This window comes from Stigmatopora nigra, chromosome 21, assembly GCF_051989575.1.
Source record: "Stigmatopora nigra isolate UIUO_SnigA chromosome 21, RoL_Snig_1.1, whole genome shotgun sequence".
NCBI lineage: Eukaryota > Metazoa > Chordata > Actinopteri > Syngnathiformes > Syngnathidae > Stigmatopora > Stigmatopora nigra.
This window is the reverse complement of record NC_135528.1, coordinates 4,685,001-4,705,519: the sequence shown is the minus strand read 5'-3', so window position 1 is coordinate 4,705,519 and position 20,519 is coordinate 4,685,001. Positions and strand designations below refer to the sequence as shown.

Genomic DNA, 20,519 nt, shown 5'->3' with positions numbered 1-20,519 from the left:
TGCACTCCAAAAATAGCAAGATCAACATTTTTTTTTACAAATATTAGAATATTGCGGTAAATTTATGTAAAATTTTAGAGGACTGTGAAGACACAAATGATTAAAACATCATAACTATAAATACAGTGTCACTCTAATCAGATTTAAGTGTGTAAATGTGTTAATCCTAAATGCCCACTTGTCCACTTTCAAGGCACGTATACGCAAATATGTAAAAAATACATTTTTTTAAATATCTGTGTATTTATTCCAAAGCTTGATACAAACATAGAAGCCGGTCGGTCGGTGGGTCATGTTCCCAAAATGAAACAAGTTTTATCTGGCACACCAAAAAAAGCCTCGCCTGCATACATTTAGCATGACTCAATTGAAGATTTTAACCCAAAGTAGCAATATGATAAAAAAAAAGGCAGAATGGACAAGGAATTTCAACCAAAAAATACAATTTCCCATCTTCTATAACTTAATCAAGAAAGATGGAAAAAAGGAGCTTTTAGTCTTGTGTATCTCATGAAAAGACCTCAATGATATACTATTGAAATACTGTCATGTGTATTATGGGATGTTTGTATGCCCTATTTTGTCCCTCATGGTTTGCCTTCCCATAATGTGCTCAGGTGTGTCTACTTTGTAATCAACCCATTTTCTGATTTGTTTTGGTTCTGCTATGTTGCCATGTCATGTTTTCCCTCATTTCCCCATGTATTTTAATACAATTTTCCTTTTTATTTCATTCTAAGTACTTGATATTGGATGAAGATTTCTGCTTTAGTTGTTAAAGTTTTGTTAGAACACTCCATTCCATGGCCTTGATTACTTCCCTGTATTTGGGCTTTAATTCTAATCCTTTCCAAGATCAATATTGGACAATATTATGATATGGATTGGATGAATGTAAGAGGAAAAAAAGGCAGATTGGGTTTTAAAAAGAGGCAACAATGAGGCCTTAAATATCTACATAGGAGACCCGGCCCTGGCCTGGTGAGATGATGCACCTCAGTAGTCTTTCGTTTGGAAAACTTCTTGAAATATTTGAAGGTAAGGAAGCTATGTACATTGTGTGCCGTTTTTAAGGAGCAAAGCAAAGCAAAGCATTGAAATTAAAACAAGGCGATTAGTTCAAACCTGAGAGCGAACGTTATTGGCGAGTTTGACCAGTAGGAACGTTAAAAATGCAGTAAAGCAGAATTTTTTCTCAAGACACAACCAAAAAAAAAAAGGAATGTGTCAGAAACTGTGACAGTGACACATTTATTTTAAATGTAAGAATGTTTTTTTGTGACAAAAATTCAAAGGATCATGCAGATGCTGCTAAAATGAATTTAAAGTGGATTGCATTGTTACTCTGGATGTTTTTTTTTAACTTTTTATTGAGTAATATAACACTTTTTAGTCAATTCTTTAGTGGGTAAATGACGGGTGTCAAAAGGGTGGCCCGGGGGTCAAATCTGGTCCGCAGCATCATTTTTTATGGCCGAAAAGAGTAAATTATGAGTACTGATTTTCTGTATTAGGATCAAATTCAAATGAGGATTATAGATGTATATTATATTTCCTGATTTTCCTCTTTTCTAATCAATCATTGCACATTTTTTCATAATTTTTTGTGCTTTTAGTTCAAAAAGCATTTTGTAAAACCTAAAAATAAATATGAACATATTTTCTCTTTTCCACATTATTATCAAACAATTTAAGTGTCCTTTTGAAATGAAAAACAAATATTTAAAAGAAAAAAGAAAATAATGCTCAAATAAAAATTGTTATAGATTTATTAAAAAAATAGAATATTTAGGACTCCAATTCTTTTAATCCGATTTAAAAATAAAAGAAATGTAAATATTATATATCTAAAATAGCCTGGCCCACAAGAAATGTATGTTATATTGTATTTAAATCTTTAAGTATATTATCTGCACGATCCTTTGGATTTGAAACAAATCTGGTTGAGGAAAGACAAAATTGTGTCAGAAAATACGGGCCATTGATTATTACTGTAAATGCACATGCTAATATTAGCGACGACATTAGTGTGTGTGTGTGATGGCTTGTAGAAAATCCTCCTCTGCATCTCGTCGGCGTTTTTTGGAGCTGAGTTGAAAGCAGTGTCCTCCCTTTTTTGAAAAATAGCATTTCCCCAAGTATGCATCATCATACAGTAGGAAAGCCAACATTTGTAAGACAAGTGTTATAGTTTTTTTGTTTTTAGTCCATCTGGAATGGTCTGAGTGTTCCTGTATGATAATCCCTTGAAAAAATAGACATCCATGCTTCATGCTTTTTCATCCCATGAGACTTTCGTCCAACAGGAGCACAAAAAAAACCAAAATAAGTGGGAAAGTGCTCGGTCACAGGACTAGACGGACTTTCTCCTCCTCATCAACTGTAGTTTTTCCGTGAAACTGTGAAGACCCGGCGACACGGAACTAATAGGCGACGGGTAGAAGCTGTTCTTTAACGTGCTGGGTGAGATCTCCTCAATCTTGTAGGAGATGGAGTGATAAAAGTGTCCTGGATTGAGCTGCGAACCCAACGAGTTCTGGTTGGAGAAGGCACATCCCAGTCCGCCCATCAGCGCCCCGGAGGCGGCTAACTCGTGCGAGCGGTAGCGCATGCAAGAACACACCGAGTGCAAGTCACCCATTTCGTCCCGGTGGCTGTCCCGGGCCCCCCGCCGCCTCCCCCGCTGTAGTGACTCGTCCTGGATGTGGATGATCATACTGCTACGATTCCCCGCCAACGAGGCTCGTTCCTCGGCATCCCGTCGTTCGTCCTCGCTGTTCATAGTCAGGAATCGCAGCACCACCAAGTTGAGGAAAGCCCCGATGACTGTTAAGCCCACCAGGATGTACATGAAGCTAAAGGCCACGTAAAGGGGCTTCTTCTGGAGGGCTCTGTTCTTTTGCAAGGCCACAAAGTCCCCAAAGCCTATGGTGGTCAAGGTGATAAAGCAGTAGTAGTAGGACTGGAAGAAACTCCAGTCCTCGTAGTGCGAGAACGCGGCGGCGCCGATGCAAAGCGTGCCGATGCAAGAGAAGAAACCCACCGTCACCATGTTCTCCATGGAGACGTCGGTGATGCTCATGCCAAAGCATTTCTTGATGCGTTTTAGCAGGTACTTGACGAAGGTGTTCATCCTTTCGCCCAGACTTTGGAACATCACTAGAGTCAAAGGAATGCCCAGGACGGCGTAAAACATGCAGAAGGCTTTCCCGGCGTCCGTTCCAGGCGCCGCGTGACCGTAACCTGACAAAAAGAAGAAGAAAAAGAAGGAGAAAGTCCATTAGTTGGGAAGTTTGAAGCTGCCAAAGCATTTTTTTTGAGGTGGAACTGGCACTGGTGCTATCCAATTAGTTTGTAGGGACTTAGATGAGTTTGGAAGGAGGAGGGCCAATGTAGAGCCAGTGACGCTTTTAGCTGATGAAACTTAAGCTGCTGACTCACAACCATTATGGTCCTCGCAAAATAGCTCAGACTTTTTAAGCGCTCTAACACGAGGAAATGTTTAGCGAGCCGCCCCGCCGTATGTCATGGCAATTATGTGAATAATATGGCGTGTGTTCAAAAAGTGCTCTCAAACAAGTCCTTTCGTCATTTTGATCAGGAGGTTTTTGACCTAAAAATCGCAAGCTACTTTTATGAAGTGTAAATCAGTTAAAAATGTCAGTTGCATTCATAGTAAACGTGCACATATAATTGTTTTTATCAATGATGATTTATCTTTTTTTTTTAGCAACATAACGTGCATTATTCTTTAAAAAAAATGTATTTGTTGTGCGTGTGCAGGTGCTTTTGTGCTTTCACTGTGTGTGCACAGGTGAAGCTTGTGTTTTCTTTGTGGAGAACCGAAAACAAATAAAATGCTTTCAAATGAATGCCAAAGGTCATTCGGCAAGCAATGATGATGTCATCCGTGGTCACTTGGAAAAAGTCAAGCTCTGCATGCAATATTACGTCAATGTATTTTAACTCCAATCCAATTTTGACTTGTTTTGAACCATCTCCCTCTTGTGTTCAAATGGAGGAATGCAACAGAATGTAGGCTACTTAAGATTCTTTTGTAGGCTACATTCCTGAAATACTCTAAAACTAAGGAAATAAAACTGCAAGTGATAAACGGCTTGATTCTGTGACCAAATCTACAGCTTTTTCTCATGAGTCAACATTTGTTTGGATGCTTTATACTTTTAGGGAATGTCTGCCTATACAAATGCCACCAATGTGTGTGTGTGTTTAGGGTGCAGGAGTGCTGGACTTTTTGAGTCATTGGCGCTCAAATTGAACTGACACAGCATGAAAGGGCGAATTCCATTATGATGTCGCGCCGTTACAGCATCGCACATTTTTCAATTATCTCATCATGCAAATCGTCAAGGCCTAATGAATACATCAACAAGGAAAAGGAGAGTTCAGAGCGGCAAGAAGACAAATGAAAGTACGCATTCAGATCTTAAACAATCAGAGAGCATATCGTTAGAAGATATCACCTCATTAATAATGACTAGAATAATATAATACTGCGAGGATTCTTTTCATTCAATACACTAAAATACATCACAACTCCTACAAGTTGATCAGCCAATTTGATGTTCTATTTTTTCTGCAAGATTTGTTTATATTTCATTTTTTACATTTCAGTTATGGATCATTTTGGATTGGATAACTTTATTCATCCCATATTGGCATTTTAGACATAAATAAATAAATACACAAATAAATATAAAAATAAATAAGCATGTTGCTGAAACATATGTATACATATACATACACATACATATATATAAGCACATATATACATATACATACACATACATATATAAGCACATATATATACATACACATAGATGTACATGCATGTATATGGTAGGTCCTAACACGGCCATTTTTTCGTTAAAGAGCCTGACAGCTGATGGGAGGAAGGATCTGCGGAAGTGCTCCTTCCTCCAATGAAGGTGCAACAGTCTATTGCTGAAAGAGCTTTGGAGGAACTCCACAGACTCAAGCACCGGGTGGGAGGTTCTGTCCATGATGGACATCATTCTGGTCAGCATCCTCTTTTGCTACTTATCTTAACTCCTAAAAAAAAGTGATTCAATTCTACTCCGCAATACGAAAACACTTCAAAAAAATGAACCCCCCCCCAAAAAAATGAGACTAAATTAAGTCTGACAGTCTGGCTGAATGCTTGATTAAGATTAAAATGACTTCCATTTCTGACTGATGTTAAACTTATTCACTTGTTTTCCATACCCACCAAGGAATAGTCCCAATTTGACCCAACACTTGCTGAAATTCGTTGCCAGGGAGCCAATAAATCATTCCATCAAAACAGTCCTGCTCCTTAATAATCAAGTGAAACATTGCTTTTCGCCCATTAGGGACAGCCTTCTCTTTTTCCAGTGAGCGTGCAATAACCATTTTTTATCAAGACGTCCAAATGTTTTTTTTTTTCTTCCTCTCGCTACAAAACAGCAACATTTACCGCATGAGCCGTTTTTTGCAGAAAATGGTCAACCCGAATCCCAGTGGGCAAAGCAGACCCGCTTTATGGGAGCTTTCGAGTGTGGCAGTTAGAAAATACATTAGCTCCCAACAGCTCGCACATAGGTGTTAAAATGAAATAAAAAAAATAAAAAAAGAGCAGAAAAACCAGCCTAGAAGGTCCCTTAACTTTCCTTTAATAAGGATGCTTTTGATTTTCTTGAAGATAATTGGCCTCCGGGGAGGTCATAGTACCATGGCATTGACGGCTAAATGGGGGGATGGCGCATACTTATTGATGCCGAGAAGGGATTTAAATGGGAGTCGCTAAAGGTGAGAAAAAGCAGATTAGTTTGCCATTAGAGGGACGACATGCGTGTCTCGGTACGACATATTTTTTTACAAACTGACGAAATGATAGAATTTTGACAATCAAGACTCTCAAAGATCCAAAACTGTTGAAATCGTACAATACAAAATATATAAAGGAATGCTGATGTCTTAATGGAAAACGGTAGTAGAGACTTGTTGTGTTTACAAAGTTGCAACACAATTTTGGAATTAAGTATCGAGGAATATGCGACATAATACGCACTATTGCAAATATGTTGCTGTGATATTTATAATGTAAACCATGGCCCACACATAATCCCTGCTATTAACGCTACAAGTGCGGAACACTTGCTTTAACCAGGGTCTTTTGCTCTTCTGATCCACAGGTTAATCTGCCTCCAACCTTCTAACGTAACCCAGAGGTGTTCATTGCTACGGGTTCCGGCATTTTAATGAAGGCCAACAGCAGCTCGGAGGCAAAAAAAAAAAAACGTCAGGTGAGTTGAGGGATGTCGGCGAGGTTAACCGGCAGCGTGCAGACGTCACATTTTGTCTGACTTGACTGGCTAATCTGCTACTGCAATAACTTAAATAAGTACAGTAATACCTCATTTATCGCCATTGAACTGCCATTTGGCATATGGTGTCTATTTAATATTAATGAGACTTAATCGTCTATGTACAATTATTTAACTTCTTAAAATAGACACTGTTTGCATTATTGTTCCTACACTGTAAAACATTTGTGTATATTTGGTGGATTTGGTTGCCGGTCAAATGGTGACAGAGAGTTTACTGTTGAAGCCAGCTCTCACAATTATATTCATGAGAGGGAGTTTAATATCTAAATACTGATTAATATCTGAGTACTGTTGAAAACAGTAGATATTTAGATATTAAACTCTTTCATGAATATAATTTTGAGAGCTGGTTTTAACAGTACTTGGATATTAACAGTACTTGGATATTAACAGTACTTGGATATTAGACAGTACTTGGATATTAGACAGTACTTGGATATTAGACAGTACTTGGATATTAGACAGTACTTGGATATTAGACAGTACTTGGATATTAGACAGTACTTGGATTTTAGACAGTACTTGGATATTAGACAGTACTTGGATATTAGACAGTACTTGGATATTAGACAGTACTTGGATATTAGACAGTACTTGGATATTAGACAGTACTTGGATATTAGACAGTACTTGGCTATTAGACAGTACTTGGATATTAGACAGTACTTGGATATTAGACAGTACTTGGATATTAGACAGTACTTGGATATTAGACAGTACTTGGATATTAGACAGTACTTGGATATTAGACAGTACTTGGATGTTAGACAGTACTTGGATATTAGACAGTACTTGGATATTAGACAGTACTTGGATGTTAGACAGTACTTGGATGTTAGACAGTACTTGGATGTTAGACAGTACTTGGAAATTAGACAGTACTTGGATGTTAGACAGTTCTTGGATATTAAACTCTCTCATGAATATAATTTTGAGAGCTGGTTTCAACAGCAAACTCCCTGTCACCATTTGACCGGTGACCAAACGTCCAGTCACGGTTCATTCGTACCCAGGAAGTCGAGCGCGAGAACAAAACATTTGCGGCGACTCTCTGTACGATGCGGTTCACGTCTTGGCTGTGAGATGCAAAAACCTCAGGGAAAGAATGTTAATAGCAAAGCGCACCGTTGCATTCAGATGTCTGCATTTGGTGTTGGTAGACTTATCCGGCCGGTGTACTTATTGTAAAAGGAAGCGTCGGGTCGCATGCGCTGGCAATTACGGGCTAAATGAACCGGAATGAATTCACTTGGTGCAAGGCGTCCGTCTTTGTTGGCCTTTTTTTTTTAAGGGTCGGTGGAACTTTAAGCAAAAGTGGCCAAAGTCTGGTGGCTTCATTTTTGATAGTTGGCCACTATTGGTTAGGATTAAGACGGTGGTAATTGTACCTTATTTAAACAAAGCAGGGACAAATTTAATGATATTCGCAGCCACAGTTAAAGTTCAAGCTTCATTTTTTTTAAGGCAAGGCAATAGATATATTTTGTTATGATGTTCATGATTGGAATTTTTAAGAAAGTGGGCCCGATCACGTCCAAAAAATTGGGTTTGAAAAAGATAGTTTACATTTCCATAGTATCAACTCATTGGCAACCATTGAAATAATCTTAAAAGATTGTGTCATTGTGTGACCAACTTTATTGACATTAAGTTTATTGATGCAAATTACATTGTTTAAAGACTTTATTTTAGTGATGCACAACTGATTTCTAAAAAAAAAACCCTGAGATTTGTGAGGTTTTTGTTGTTGTTGGAATCACCCTTTTATATAATTGTAACTTTTTTAGAATGATTTATTTGAATATAATGTTGCGATATACCTATGCGCACATCCCCATCCCAACTTTGCAACTATACTTTTATACTTTGACCTTCCTTGGAAGTCTTCCAATGAGTTTTTACTTGAGCCCATCAATTCAAAGAAACATTTTTACAAATCAGTGTCACCAAATTCTTGAAACTCATAAGTCAAAGCAACACTCCACTGATAAATAAGAAGTCATCAGGCAACTTATCTCAACTCATTATAAAGCCCCACCACAATGGAATTTTCTTCACTTGCCTAACAACACTGGCGGCCACAGATAAGACGACTGTGAAGAAATGACTCATGCAAACTTCAAGGCAAACTATAATTTAATATTTCCATTTGACAGTAATTTGCTCCCTTTTCAAGCGCACATGCTTTGAAATGTTTGTGCTCTGTGATGTCATCACGCGAGGGAGTGATTACATACCCCCCCCCCCACCCCCTCAAAAAATGGACGCTTACCAAGTAACGGCATGACAACCTGCTGGCATTGGGATATGATTGTATATTATTTATTAACAAACGAATGACTAAAAGGAAAGAAGCGAGGTGCATGTTCTTTTGTCATTCAGCAGTGATTTCACATCACAGCCAAACAAATGAGTTCATTTAATGACATTTAGCTGAGAGGTGGGAGCACGCCAAGACCATTTGGACAGATGCAAATGGGGAATCAAAGCTATTTCCAGCAGCTCCCACTTTTATACGCATAAAGAGACAAAAGGGGATGCCAATGAACAGTGAATTATTTACAAGTCTTTAACGTGTGTAGTGTAGAGGAAGCGGCAGATAGATAGTTTGCGCCGTAACAGACTTTTAATGCTACCGACGAGGTGTTATGGTCTCATTAGGGGCAATGGCAACAACCATCGTTAATTTTAATGGAAGGATTGTGATTTGGGATTGTTGGTTTCTTCACAAATTGTCGTGAAATAGCTCGTGGTTTGAGTAGAAAAAGGATTTTTATAGTTGTGTAGTATTGGTATATTTTTGAAATTACCAACAAAAAATGATGGGTGGATGAGTGGTTGGTATGTCGGGCTTGCAGTTTGAAGATCGAGGGCTCAAATCCCTGGTGGATTCCAACAGGCTATGTGGAGTTTACTTGCATGGGTTTTCCATGGGTTCTTCTTTTTCCTCCCACATCCCCAATAGGCACTCAATATTGTATATCTTAGATGAATGGGAGCTTTTGATTGGCTGACAATTTCTTGAGTCTACTGCCTATTCCTAATAGTTGGCTGGGATAGGCTCCAGCACCCCTACCAACTTTGTGTAGACAAGAAAATAGATGAAAGCATTTGTTTTGCACTAACTCAGGGGTAAGGAACCTATGGCTCGGGAGCCACATGTGCATCTGGCTCTTTGCTAAACTGTGAGCTAAAATATGGAAATTGCTGGTGACAGAACTGAGATATTACATCTAGAACTGCTTTCATGTTCATTTTTTTGCAGTAAACTCTTCTGGGATGCATCCTCCCATTGATTAGCAACAGCATAAGATTATTTTGAAAAATATTCATTTTTTTACACTTTAAAAGTGGCGAAATTACATCAAACATGGATAAGGCACTCGTTTACATGCATGTATTTTAACTTTTAAATGTGTTGTAAGGCTCACAAGGAATAACATTAGAAAATATGAATTGTTTATGGCTCTCTTTGTCAAAAAGGATCTAACTGATACTACTTGGATAAGGATTTAGATATGGACGTTATACACGAGCAGCGCGTGTGGAAATAAATCTAAAAATAAATCTTTCCAGTCACCTATGGCTCCTGCATGTTGATAAGTACTATTTTTCTCAACTGATATAAAATATTCACACGTTCTGCCTATATTTCACTCTACTCCATACTCTAGTAAAGCATAACTATGTTAAATATGCTCAGAAAAGTGTCATGTTTGTTCACAAAATGGGCTTGTTGGAACAATGTCATATGAATAAGCAAAAAATAATACTGATAATCTAAATATAGTCTTGCCTTGTCTTGATTTGAAATAAGCTGGCCCGCTAGTCCGTCCCAGGTGTCAACCTAAGCCAGCAACGACGGCTCCGGCACCTAATGAAGCTCATCGGCCCGTGTCAGGAATTACGGCCAAGCGAGCGCTGCTAAGCAACAGGCACTTGGCCGTTCTCATTGGGAAATCACTTCCTCAGAAAAAGTGACACCACTTGGCCTGTTGTGGCCCCGACCTCAAGGGTGCAAGTCACACTCAAAACTGTTCGCGTTCATCACAATCCACATCATTTTTTTCCCTAAAATGAAATTCCATACAGCAAAAAAAAGAAAAAAAACAAGCTAAAAATATGTCATTTTTATATATATATAGTTCTTTTGTGATCCTAATTTAAATTTCCTGTCTGTTTTTAAATTAAATGTTCGATAAAGTCAATACTTGATAAATGAATGGAATTTTGCAAAAACTAATGATATTTTGCGGAAAGAAATAATTAGGGGAGAATTATTTTCGGTCTGAAAAATGCTTGTTTTCCCTTACTTTGATTTGAAATTCAAACTATTAAAAAAATAGCAGGAAAAATCATAAAACTTAAATTATGAAGCTGAAGCTTACAATTTTTTTTTGAAAACTAAGACACTATAAGATAGTAGCAACTCAAAAATAATGAAATATAGTGAAAAATATAGATATTAGTATTAAAATTGAACAATAATTTTGCTCAAACAAGCTACAATTTAAAGCATAATCATTTGTCTGTCATTTTTCTTTACTTCAAAAGCCTAATTGTTATATTTAATAATTTTTTTCAATTACAACTTACTCTCCTCAAAATCTCATATTTCAAAGTCTCAAAATAATCATATTTTGAATACCAAAATCTTCCTTTCTTCTTAAACATGTGCAACGTAATCCATGAGTAATGACAGAACCAAAGACAACTCCACAAAGACACGTGGTTTTTCATCTCCCAAGTTTACAACCCGTGTGGGTCAGCCCTCGTGCCGATAGCTGCATATTTGTTTCCTCCCTGCGGGGGTGCTGTTTTTAGCATCAGAGAGACGCTACTCGTATTTTTTTTCCTAAAGGAAGAAATAAATAGCAATTCGGAGCGAGCGGACCACACGCTGTTCGTGAGCCGCCAACGCCGATTTTCATGCCACTGTTGCGTGCGATAACTCAGAGGAGTAACACACACACGTGCACACACACACTCACACACACACTCCCACGGATTCAAGTGGTTGTGAGAAGACTACGTGGGAGCGCATTACAGCGCAAAGGCTTCACTGGGAAGATAAGTGTCAACGTCCAGCAGGAGAAAATTAGAAGCAGGTGGTCATGGAGAAGCCGTGTGTGTGTGTGTGTGTGTGGGGGGGGGGGGGGGGGGGGATGTGGGGGTCTCGCAAACAAATCCTTCTGCCAATAGCAAAAAAATCGGCGGGTCATTGGAAACCCTTCCAGAATTTGTAATGTATTCATCGCTTTTGGATGTGTTTTTTTTATACTTCGAAGTCGTCGGTACGCTTTTGGGCAATTGCAAAAAAAATTGGGAATTTGGCTAAGATTTTTTTTGTTTTTTTGCCTGTAGTGTCCCTCCTGGCTTCCCTTACCTTGTCTGACCAGGTGTGTGGATTTAATAATTAACCCTTAGCTGTGTATTTGAAAGCTGTGCTTTAGCATGTCTGGTTGTGGGAGTATTTTCTAATGTTTCTTGGTCATGTAAGTTATGTTGTTTTTGTTTATTCATCAAATAATTAGTTTAAAAGACCATGACAAACTGCAAATGCACTATATATATATAGATAGATATTGCTAATACGTTTAGAACTGGATTAGATGTATGAGTTGGAAAATTGCATGTATATTTGGACCAAGTTGAATTTTCCAGGCTGTAGTATCAATTCAGATCTACATAAGAGACTTTTATGAATTGGTTGGGGTCTTTTACTTTATATTCAAAGAAAAAATGGGCTGTGATGAATTTTCCAAATGAAATATCTGCCAAGATGTGTCTTCTTATCAGGCATTGTAACTTGAAACGTATGTAAAAAGGCCCACGTTGAACTCATGATAATACATAACACTTGTTAATGCCTGTTTTTCCACCATACAGCATCTATAGATAGAACAACACCAGTCAAAACTAAATATAAAACCTGTTTAACCTGTTTTTCTTTCTATTTGCATAAGCTGCTTTTCATTCTTCATTGCAAATGCATTGTTTCTGACTGCCCAAAGCAAAGTGATATATTAACAGGGACTCTTATCAAACCAGCAACAATTAAACAACACACTGCCACATTTCCAGGTGATTCACCCAAATGCAAGCACATTTCAACAACATTAGTCAGACCTGATAACATCTCAACCAAGCACTTTAAATAATCTCCAACCAGGACACATCATGTCCACCTGCAGCTCAATCAACAAGTCCGCCTTGTCAAAGATAACAAAACCAGAACATCTCCAAGGCCAAACTCAATGCTCCACAAAGGACTTATCGGAAACAAGTTATGGGGACTTTTTGCGCCATGAAGCACATTTGTAATTAATTCAGCCACCCTCTAGTTCAGCCCCTTTAAAAGTAGCCCCAAAAGTGGTTCGTAGACAGCAGGATGCCCGCGAGGCAAACTCGCCCAAAACAAGGGTAATTGCTCCCCGAGGGAAAAGTACAATGACCCCCCCCCCCCTCCCCCCCTCACATCTGGATACTTTGTCGAACTTTCTGTTCGGGAATCGGAACAATGTTTCAATTGGAGGGAGCACTTTTAGTTCAAATACAACTCTGTAAGCCATCGGAATTGAACCCAGAATAACTTGTGTTACATTCCGTGAAATGACTGATTTGCTAAAGTCATCAAGCAGTTGATGGTAGCATTTTCTTGTCATGGTGAAATATACTGGCTGCCTATTTATGCTGGAATCCCTCATAGAATAGAGACAGTGGTTCACGTAGCGTGACGGGCTGCTTATTGAAAAATGGCGTGCTGCCGCCGCACTTTGCTGCCAGGAGATTATTTTCACTTTGCCGAGGCCGCCCGCCGTGAGCTTGATGGAGACCGCGGCGTGGATCGATGGAAATGGGTTTTTTTTCCCCGCGTTTTCCGAGACGTCCGCCAGACTTTGCCTCTCGGGGGACGGTGGCTCTGCACCCCGCTGTGAGCTCCCTCGCGTGCGTAAGCGACGGTCCCCGGTGTGTTTAGAAAAAAATGTCGGCAGATGTCGGGAGAACTTATCAAAATGGCTTCCCCGGGCGACACGGAGAGGTTAACGGAAAAAACAGTGGGTCGCTAATTGGGTACTACCTGGATTTGTGGGTATTGTACTTAATTGGAACATAGATACATATAGAATTCTGCTCATGTTTATTTGTTGATGATGTAGAGGTCTAGAAATGTGTGTATTGAAAAAAGCCACATGAGGCTCTAGAGCAGACATGGGCAAACTACGGCCCGTGGGCCACATCTGGCTCGCTAGGCGTTTTAATCCGGCCCGCCGACGTTGTCCAATTTTTTTTCTCCCCAAAATGGCGCCGTCACACGGAAGCCAGTGGCAGTAGCGCTGTCCACTCTTATTTGTTTTTGGAGTTTTACAGCCCATCTATCTTTTTTTAAATGCCATTTTAATATTTCTTAATACATTCCGTTTGACTTTTTGACTTTGTACTTTATACTTTTTACTGTAATGATGAGTGATGAGTATGTTAATATTTGAGTCCTTTTTTTCAGTTTGTTTCATATGTACTGTTAACGGATGCACTTTTTTATATGTATCATATCTTATGCTGACCCGGCCCATCTGTCAAATTTTTAAAGTCAATGTGGCCCCTCCCCTGGACCCAAAAGTTTGCCCACCATTGCTCTAGAGCCACAGGCTTTTGATGAAATAGCTCATTTTCAGGGAAATCTTCTTCATGTCTTATTCTACACATAGAATATGTACTTTTAGTGCTACAATACATGTTTTCTTTTAAAGAAAAGCATTTTACATATCACATACATAAGTTGATATTTGCCAAGAGGACTTTATTCTCCTGGCAACGTACTGGGCGTTGTCTTGTGGGGTCACGGACGCTCTTATAGAACGAGACGTTAGCGCTGCTGTCGTGGTTAAGTGTCATATTCTGTGCAATTACTCCCTGAAATCAAGAAAGTCAAGCAACAGGTCGGTAGCAATGGAGAAGATAAAAGCAGGAGGGAGGAATGAGTTGTGTCTATTTTTGAGGATTTTTTTTTCAGGGTTAGGGCGATAATGTGGAAGCAAAAAGCAGTTGTTAAAATAACTAATATGTTCTTTTCAAAGGGAGTGTAGTTACGTCATGCCCCCACCTGCAAATGTCCCTTTTTATCTTGTACGTTTGATGGTAAGAAAAAAAAATGATTCCTGGGTTTTATCTCTTTAAATACTAGAACAGTGAACTCCCACATATTCACTGTTGTAGACTGTATTGACAAATATTTTTTAAATGTATTTATGGATTTCACAGAACTAATTTTTTAGCAATCGAATGATAATTAAATGTCAAATTTTCACCATTTTCGCAAATTTGACGGTATTTACACTATAAGAGTGGAGCCCAAATGTGTTAAAGCACATTATGCGCTATGTGTGAGATAGGATGTTAATGGTTTTCCATGATATTAGCCCATTTTGTTTAGTATGCATACATGTTTATTCATAACCCGCACATCAAAACATGCCGCTACGCTATTACGTAGCAAGAGTGTTATGATGCACTTTACAACTACAAGCGTTGTAGCCCGGTGCATATCAAATAAGATTGCACTCGTTAATGCCGTTACAACGATTTTGCTACACAATAACGATGCAGGAAATGGCCCTAAATGGCTTATAGCTATTCAACTAAACAATATATTTACAGGACTTTTTTTTAATGTGTACTTGCTTCCAATGTAATCTAGTATAATATGTTTAGGTGCTGTTAACACATTCATTACCGGGTTGAGAGAGATAAATAAAATCGTATTTTATCGTGAATGACCTAAGATTAACATTAGGCATCATTTGGAGGCAAAAAAATGATGCAAAAGTTGAAAAATAAAGGTTTAAAGACTGTGTATTATGCTAAAATAAGAATCTTCAACTCAAATGTGAAAAAACTAGTCAAACATCTTCTTTTTAGTCGGTGGGTTTGTGTAAAAATATGACATCTGGCTAAAATATGGTGTGTAGCATGTTTGCTGACTTGGCTCTGGCCTTGAAAACATCAGCTATCTTAATCGATATCTTATTTGGTTTCATACAGAGCCGTACAATAACAGCAGATATAATTAGTTTCCACAAGCAGTACCGTTGACACAGTCCAAATGGTTCTCTTATCTTTTGCCGCTGTTGCTTTTCACTCGTTCAATTTCAGCGCTTGACTCTGGACGCAAGACGTTCCCATTTATTTCTGCCAGAAAATAATCCTCCCAGTTGTAGCTTTTGATAAAACCAACATTCAAACTATGAGCTGAACATGATCGAGAGTCAACACTCATATTGACGCATATTATACCCCCATTTCACCACCCATATTGCACCAGAAACCCGATTACCCATAGAAAACCCACACAGAGAACATGGAAATTCCACACTGGATATTTGTAACCCACCTGGGATCAAACCTTCGATCTCAGAACTGTGAGACGAACCACTTACCCCTGTATTTTGGCAAAAATAATACAAAAAAATATAGTAACCAGTACATGATGAAGCTTTTTTATTCTTATAAATAATTCCTGCTAATGTCTTCTCTGGAAAGGCTCTGTTTACAAATATTTTATGCTACCCTGTTACTATGATTACTTTCTCAGCTAACATCTTGCCATTCTGTTTAATTTACAGCAACCAAAAAGCGATCTGTGACCAGAAATACATCAGATCCGAACCTTGGACTACATTCAATACACTTCAATCCTCCAAAAATAGCTTTTCTTGTGAGTATCCAATCAGTATTTGACTAACCCCGACCAATAATTTGATCTCATTTACCCAATGAGGCCATTTTTATGGACCCGAAGCTGGGAACTGAATCAACTCCCAAAAAAAAAGGTCTCAATCCTCCATCGTTCCATCTTTGACAACACAAAGAGCATATTTGGAATATCATTTCCCACACAAGGGAGATGAGTTCCCCAGAAGAATGAGAATATATTCCAGCGGCTTGTGCAGCCGTAGCCTGGAAACAACAGCGAGCGGAGAGTCGTCGGCCTCCGCTTGCCGGCACCGGCCCCCCTCTCCAGTGTTGCCTGGCAAAAAAAAAAAAAAAGTGCAGGACGAGGCCTGGTGGTGGGTGCATTAGCCTCTCCAACCCTCCGCCTTGAATAACAGCATGTGACTGCCCAGTAATGGAGTGGCCTTCCCACCTTTTGCTCCAGAGGAGAGAAGTTTTTAAGCGGATATGGGCAACAAGTCGGACAAAGACGATCTGTCAACACGTTTGCAGACGAGAAGGAAAAAGAAGATGTATGGCTGCGTGAAATAAATCTTCTTGACGCAAATGCACGCCGGCAATTAGAGTCAAACGGATGTGAATTATGTCCCCCTTTCGGTGGGAAATCATGAACAATCAAGGTGGGCTATAAAAAACGCAACAGGGTAGGGAAGGAAGGGGGGTTAAGGGGGGTAAAGGAGGGGGGATGTAAAAAGGGGAGGGGTGATATGTTGGTAAACGTTAATGTCAGGTGTACTATGTATTGTTAAAAAAAGGATAATAATGTAAAAAAAATGAAATTAGGAGAATTAATTTGAAGGTGGTTTTGAAAATGTGGGTGTTGTGGATGGAAATAGGTGTCCAATCTGTTTTAAATGGGAGGGTTGATAGTGATCATTTGAAATGGACGCCTATTAACGTCAATGCCAGTGAAAAGGAGATCCATCAGGGAGGGAAAAAAAGATGTTTGGCAGGTCTCGTGTTGTGACGTCAGAGGCAAATTATGGCGTGCGAGTCTCTCCCACAATACAACAGACTTGCGCAATAGTGTTCAAATCAGTCACGTGAAGCATCATAAGCATGAAAAGATGAATATGGAGCTGAAAACATAGCTCTGCAGTGCATCCTCGTGGTGCAAAAGTTGAGTTAAACGCAACACATGTTACATAATGATAACTAATTACACGATAGTCTGGTGCGTAAAATTGGAGGCAAAGTCGTAAAATGTGCGTCAAAACTTTGTAAAAGGGTGGATTTTTAAAAACAAATAACAGATTGAGGCGTGAGAATAGGAGGGATGGTGTGCCTACTTTGGGGTAGGGTGACGATTTACCTATGGTGGTGATGACCGTGATGGCGAAGTAAAAGGAACCGGCGAATTTCCATTGCACCCCAGCTCGGTGTGGCTCGGCCTCCATAATGATGCTTTCCAGTTTGCGGTAGTCGTCCTCGCTAATGTTGTATTTCCCCTGCAGGCGCCTCTCCTCGGCTTCCAGCTGCTCCTTCTCCCGCATCTCGAAGTCGGACTCTAGGGCGTCGAAGACGGCGGCCCCTACCAGCAGGTAGGTGAACGTGCAAACGATCAGGGATAAAGTCCGCACGTTTTGCCGCTTCATGGCCACCAGGAGCCGGCGAGTGAGGGGCTCATGTCCCCTCGTGTTCCCCGGGATGGTGCGACGAGAAGGGAAGAAGCCGAGTGCGCTGCTGCGCCTGGAGGCGGACGCGCACCGAGGACGGTAGCCGAGGGGATCACCTGCGGGGCCGGATCCGTGGCCTGGCCCCGGGCCGGGGCTGGGGGTGGGGCTGGGTGTGGGGCAACGGTACGAGAAACCCGGATCGTGTTCCTGGTTAGCGGAGAGACACAAAAGACTGCTGGAGCGCCTGGACCAGGAGCCCTGCAGCCGTGAGACCCTGCGCAAGACCCGTCCGAACCAAGTCCTCCCGGTGCGCAGTGCCATCAACGAGCCGCCTGCTGGGTTCCTCCGACGCCGAGCATCATCTAGACGTCTTCATATTCACTCGCAGAGCATTTGAGAAGGAGCTTCTCCGGCGTGGCATCCTCCTCAAGTTTTCAGCACCAACCTGTTCGCTGCAACATCCTCCTCCAGCATGCACACTTCTTTTTTTTCTTCTCCTCTCCCAAAAAAACGCACCGATTCCCCACGCAGGAAAACAGCAGCACGATCGAATTTTTTTTTGTCTTCTTGAGCCTAAAAAAAATCTCCAAGTCAAAACGAGACGTTGGGTGGTGGTAGTGTTGGTGGGGGGAGTGTTTGGAAATATTCCACGCGCGCCGATGGCCAACAGGTTCCACGATAGCTTCTTGGGAGTTTTAGTCGAGACGGATGAGAAAATGACAACAGCTCGTTGCCTTCCAGCGTGACAACCGTGGCACTCTTGAGTGGGTGGGTGGGGGTCGTGGCTTGGCCACTTGCACGAAGCTATCTCTCTCCCTCCCTCCACCAACTCAATTAGAAAATAAACCACGAGCGTGTGATCGTGAGGTGGAGTTCACCACGTGTGTCACAATCTATTTCCACGCGCTCACCAAAAAAAGAGGAAAAATGAGTGGGCGTTACAGTTCCTGCATCACTTTCTTTTTGGGGGGGGGGTGTTCTGGTTGGGGGGGTTACACAAATGCAACAAATGACCGCATCTCTCCTCCTTTAGGCGAGCAACCCCTCCCACTCCCACGAGTGGGCAATAAGACGCAAGACAGTGGATGGAGCTGTCCGAGGTGCTGAATGGTTCTGATGGCGCATTTTGCTGTGGTGCTGAAGCTGCCTGCATCCAACTCCCGATCATATTTGCGAATTGGAGTCAGAACCAAGTATTTTCCTTCTCTAACCGTGACTGATGATACGATTATGGAGGATTCTAGAAAATACTATGGCATGAAATATAAACCTAATACACATCTAAACTTCGTCATTATAGCCCCAAATGTGGCCCCGGTTGTCATTTTTATTCGCTTAATATATATGTATATATATTGTTTGTGGTCGTGGAATGTAGACAGTTGAATTATTAGTTTTTATGGCATCCTCTTTAAGGTAGTTGTATAGGCTTCAAAACACACTGACTTCATCAAGAGCATCTTAAAGCCTATATTTAACTCCCCCATGGTCAACATTTAAATGCTTGGGCGAATGCAAACCACCCACGTCCAAGTCCAAATGCGTTCGCGGCAAAGACGCCGAGAGGAGCGAAGAAAAGTTTAATTATGGCAAGTGCTTTGCTTCATCTCCATGGTGATGACTTACAGTAGAATACAGATATATTTCTTGGTGGAATATTCTTTGTGTTAAATTGATATTTGAGTTGGAGCTGATCCAACTAAGTTTGGGGTGCTGTTTATTGTTGAAAAGGTTGTACATAATAGTTTAAGAATTGGATCAGGTAAGCTTTAAACAGTGTAAAACAATGGATTTTGCTCTTAGTGGAGTCAAAAAGGAAGTCACGTGAGCAGTACATCAGGAAGTGTGCACTGGTCTATAGTGCAGTGTCACACAGGTGTGTGTGTTTATGTCACGTGAGAGGGTAGTTGTTGATTTCAGAGGTATCAACTTTTGGCGAAGTAAAGTCTGTGTGAGCACATCATTGCTTTTCATCCCATATTGGGAGATTGAAGAAGTATTGGGAGTAAAAGTCATTCAATTATGAGCGTAAAAACATCACATTGTACTTCTTTTTGCATGATATGAACCGGAAGTTTTTCCATGTCACCTGGATGCAGACGCCAACTTCTTCTGGTGACAACAGATCGGTGAAAACATTTTGAAAGATTTTGCAAAGGTTTGGGCGTTTATATGATTCCTGATGATAAGACTTTGATGAGAACGACTTTATATTGTTAATATTGGCGATCTTTATGTATGTTTATAGGCATCAGAATCCGTCAAAGTGAGTTTGCACGCTTCTTTTTCCACGCTTCGGACACTCTTCCAAGGACTACCCAGGAAGGCTTCATGGGCTTGCTCTACTGCATCTGCTGTACTTAATGGTCGTGTTGGCGATTTCTAGGTATGCATAAGCAGTCATTTTCTTGAAATTGTGTGTATATGGAGCTGGGTTATATGACTGAAATAGTTATCGCGATAAAAGTCTGTGCGTGCGTGCGTGTATGCATGGATGCGTGCGTGCATGCATGCGTGGATGCATGCATGCATGCATGCGTGGATGCATGCATGCATGCATGCGTGGATGCATGCATGCATGCGTGGATGCATGCATGCATGCATGGATGCATGCATGCATGCATGCGTGGATGCATGCATGCATGCGTGCATTTATTGTAAAAAAAGTTGTAAGAGTTTAGTTTAGTTAGAATCAGGTAGGTTTTATAGTGTCCAAAAAAGTCAATTTTCCTCTTCATTTAATGACATTTCTGATAGATTTCGACTTAGATGAGGGGTC

At 40.3% G+C, this 20,519-nt stretch overlaps 1 protein-coding gene and 1 long non-coding RNA gene across 4 annotated transcripts in view; one reads left to right on the top strand and one right to left on the bottom strand.

Moving 5' to 3' along the window:
- The first annotated feature begins 622 nt into the window (after positions 1 to 622).
- The window catches only part of LOC144214588 (uncharacterized), a 25,220-nt gene continuing 5,323 nt past the window's right edge, over positions 623 to 20,519 (top strand). The window contains exons 1-6 of one of the 3 annotated variants that reach the window (XR_013330253.1): positions 623 to 1,038; positions 6,198 to 6,308; positions 16,016 to 16,107; positions 17,579 to 17,665; positions 18,774 to 19,898; positions 19,989 to 20,126. This is a non-coding gene — a long non-coding RNA (uncharacterized LOC144214588). Of the gene's footprint in view, positions 1,039 to 6,197; positions 6,309 to 11,643; positions 11,888 to 16,015; positions 16,108 to 17,170; positions 17,504 to 17,578; positions 17,666 to 18,773; positions 19,899 to 19,988; positions 20,127 to 20,519 lie in introns of those variants that run through there. The other 2 variants (XR_013330252.1, XR_013330251.1) reach the window with 2 other exon arrangements.
- Positions 1,824 to 18,653, bottom strand: kcnk9 (potassium channel, subfamily K, member 9). The gene is made up of 2 exons (XM_077743116.1): positions 17,437 to 18,653; positions 1,824 to 3,243 (listed from the first exon to the last, which is right to left on the bottom strand). The coding sequence occupies exons 1-2, from the start codon at positions 18,059 to 18,061 to the stop codon at positions 2,354 to 2,356; spliced, it is 1,515 nt and encodes a 504-aa protein (XP_077599242.1). The 5' UTR covers positions 18,062 to 18,653; the 3' UTR covers positions 1,824 to 2,353.

What these genes read in the sequence shown, in the direction of transcription:
- kcnk9 (XM_077743116.1), bottom strand. Translation starts at nt 18,061, where the DNA reads ATGGCACTGCGCACCGGGAGGACTTGGTTCGGACGGGTCTTGCGCAGG. An exon ending in CACGGTCATCACCACCATAG is followed by an intron (nt 3,244 to 17,436) that starts GTAAATCGTCAC and finishes TCTTTTTGTCAG; the next exon opens with GTTACGGTCACGCGGCGCCT.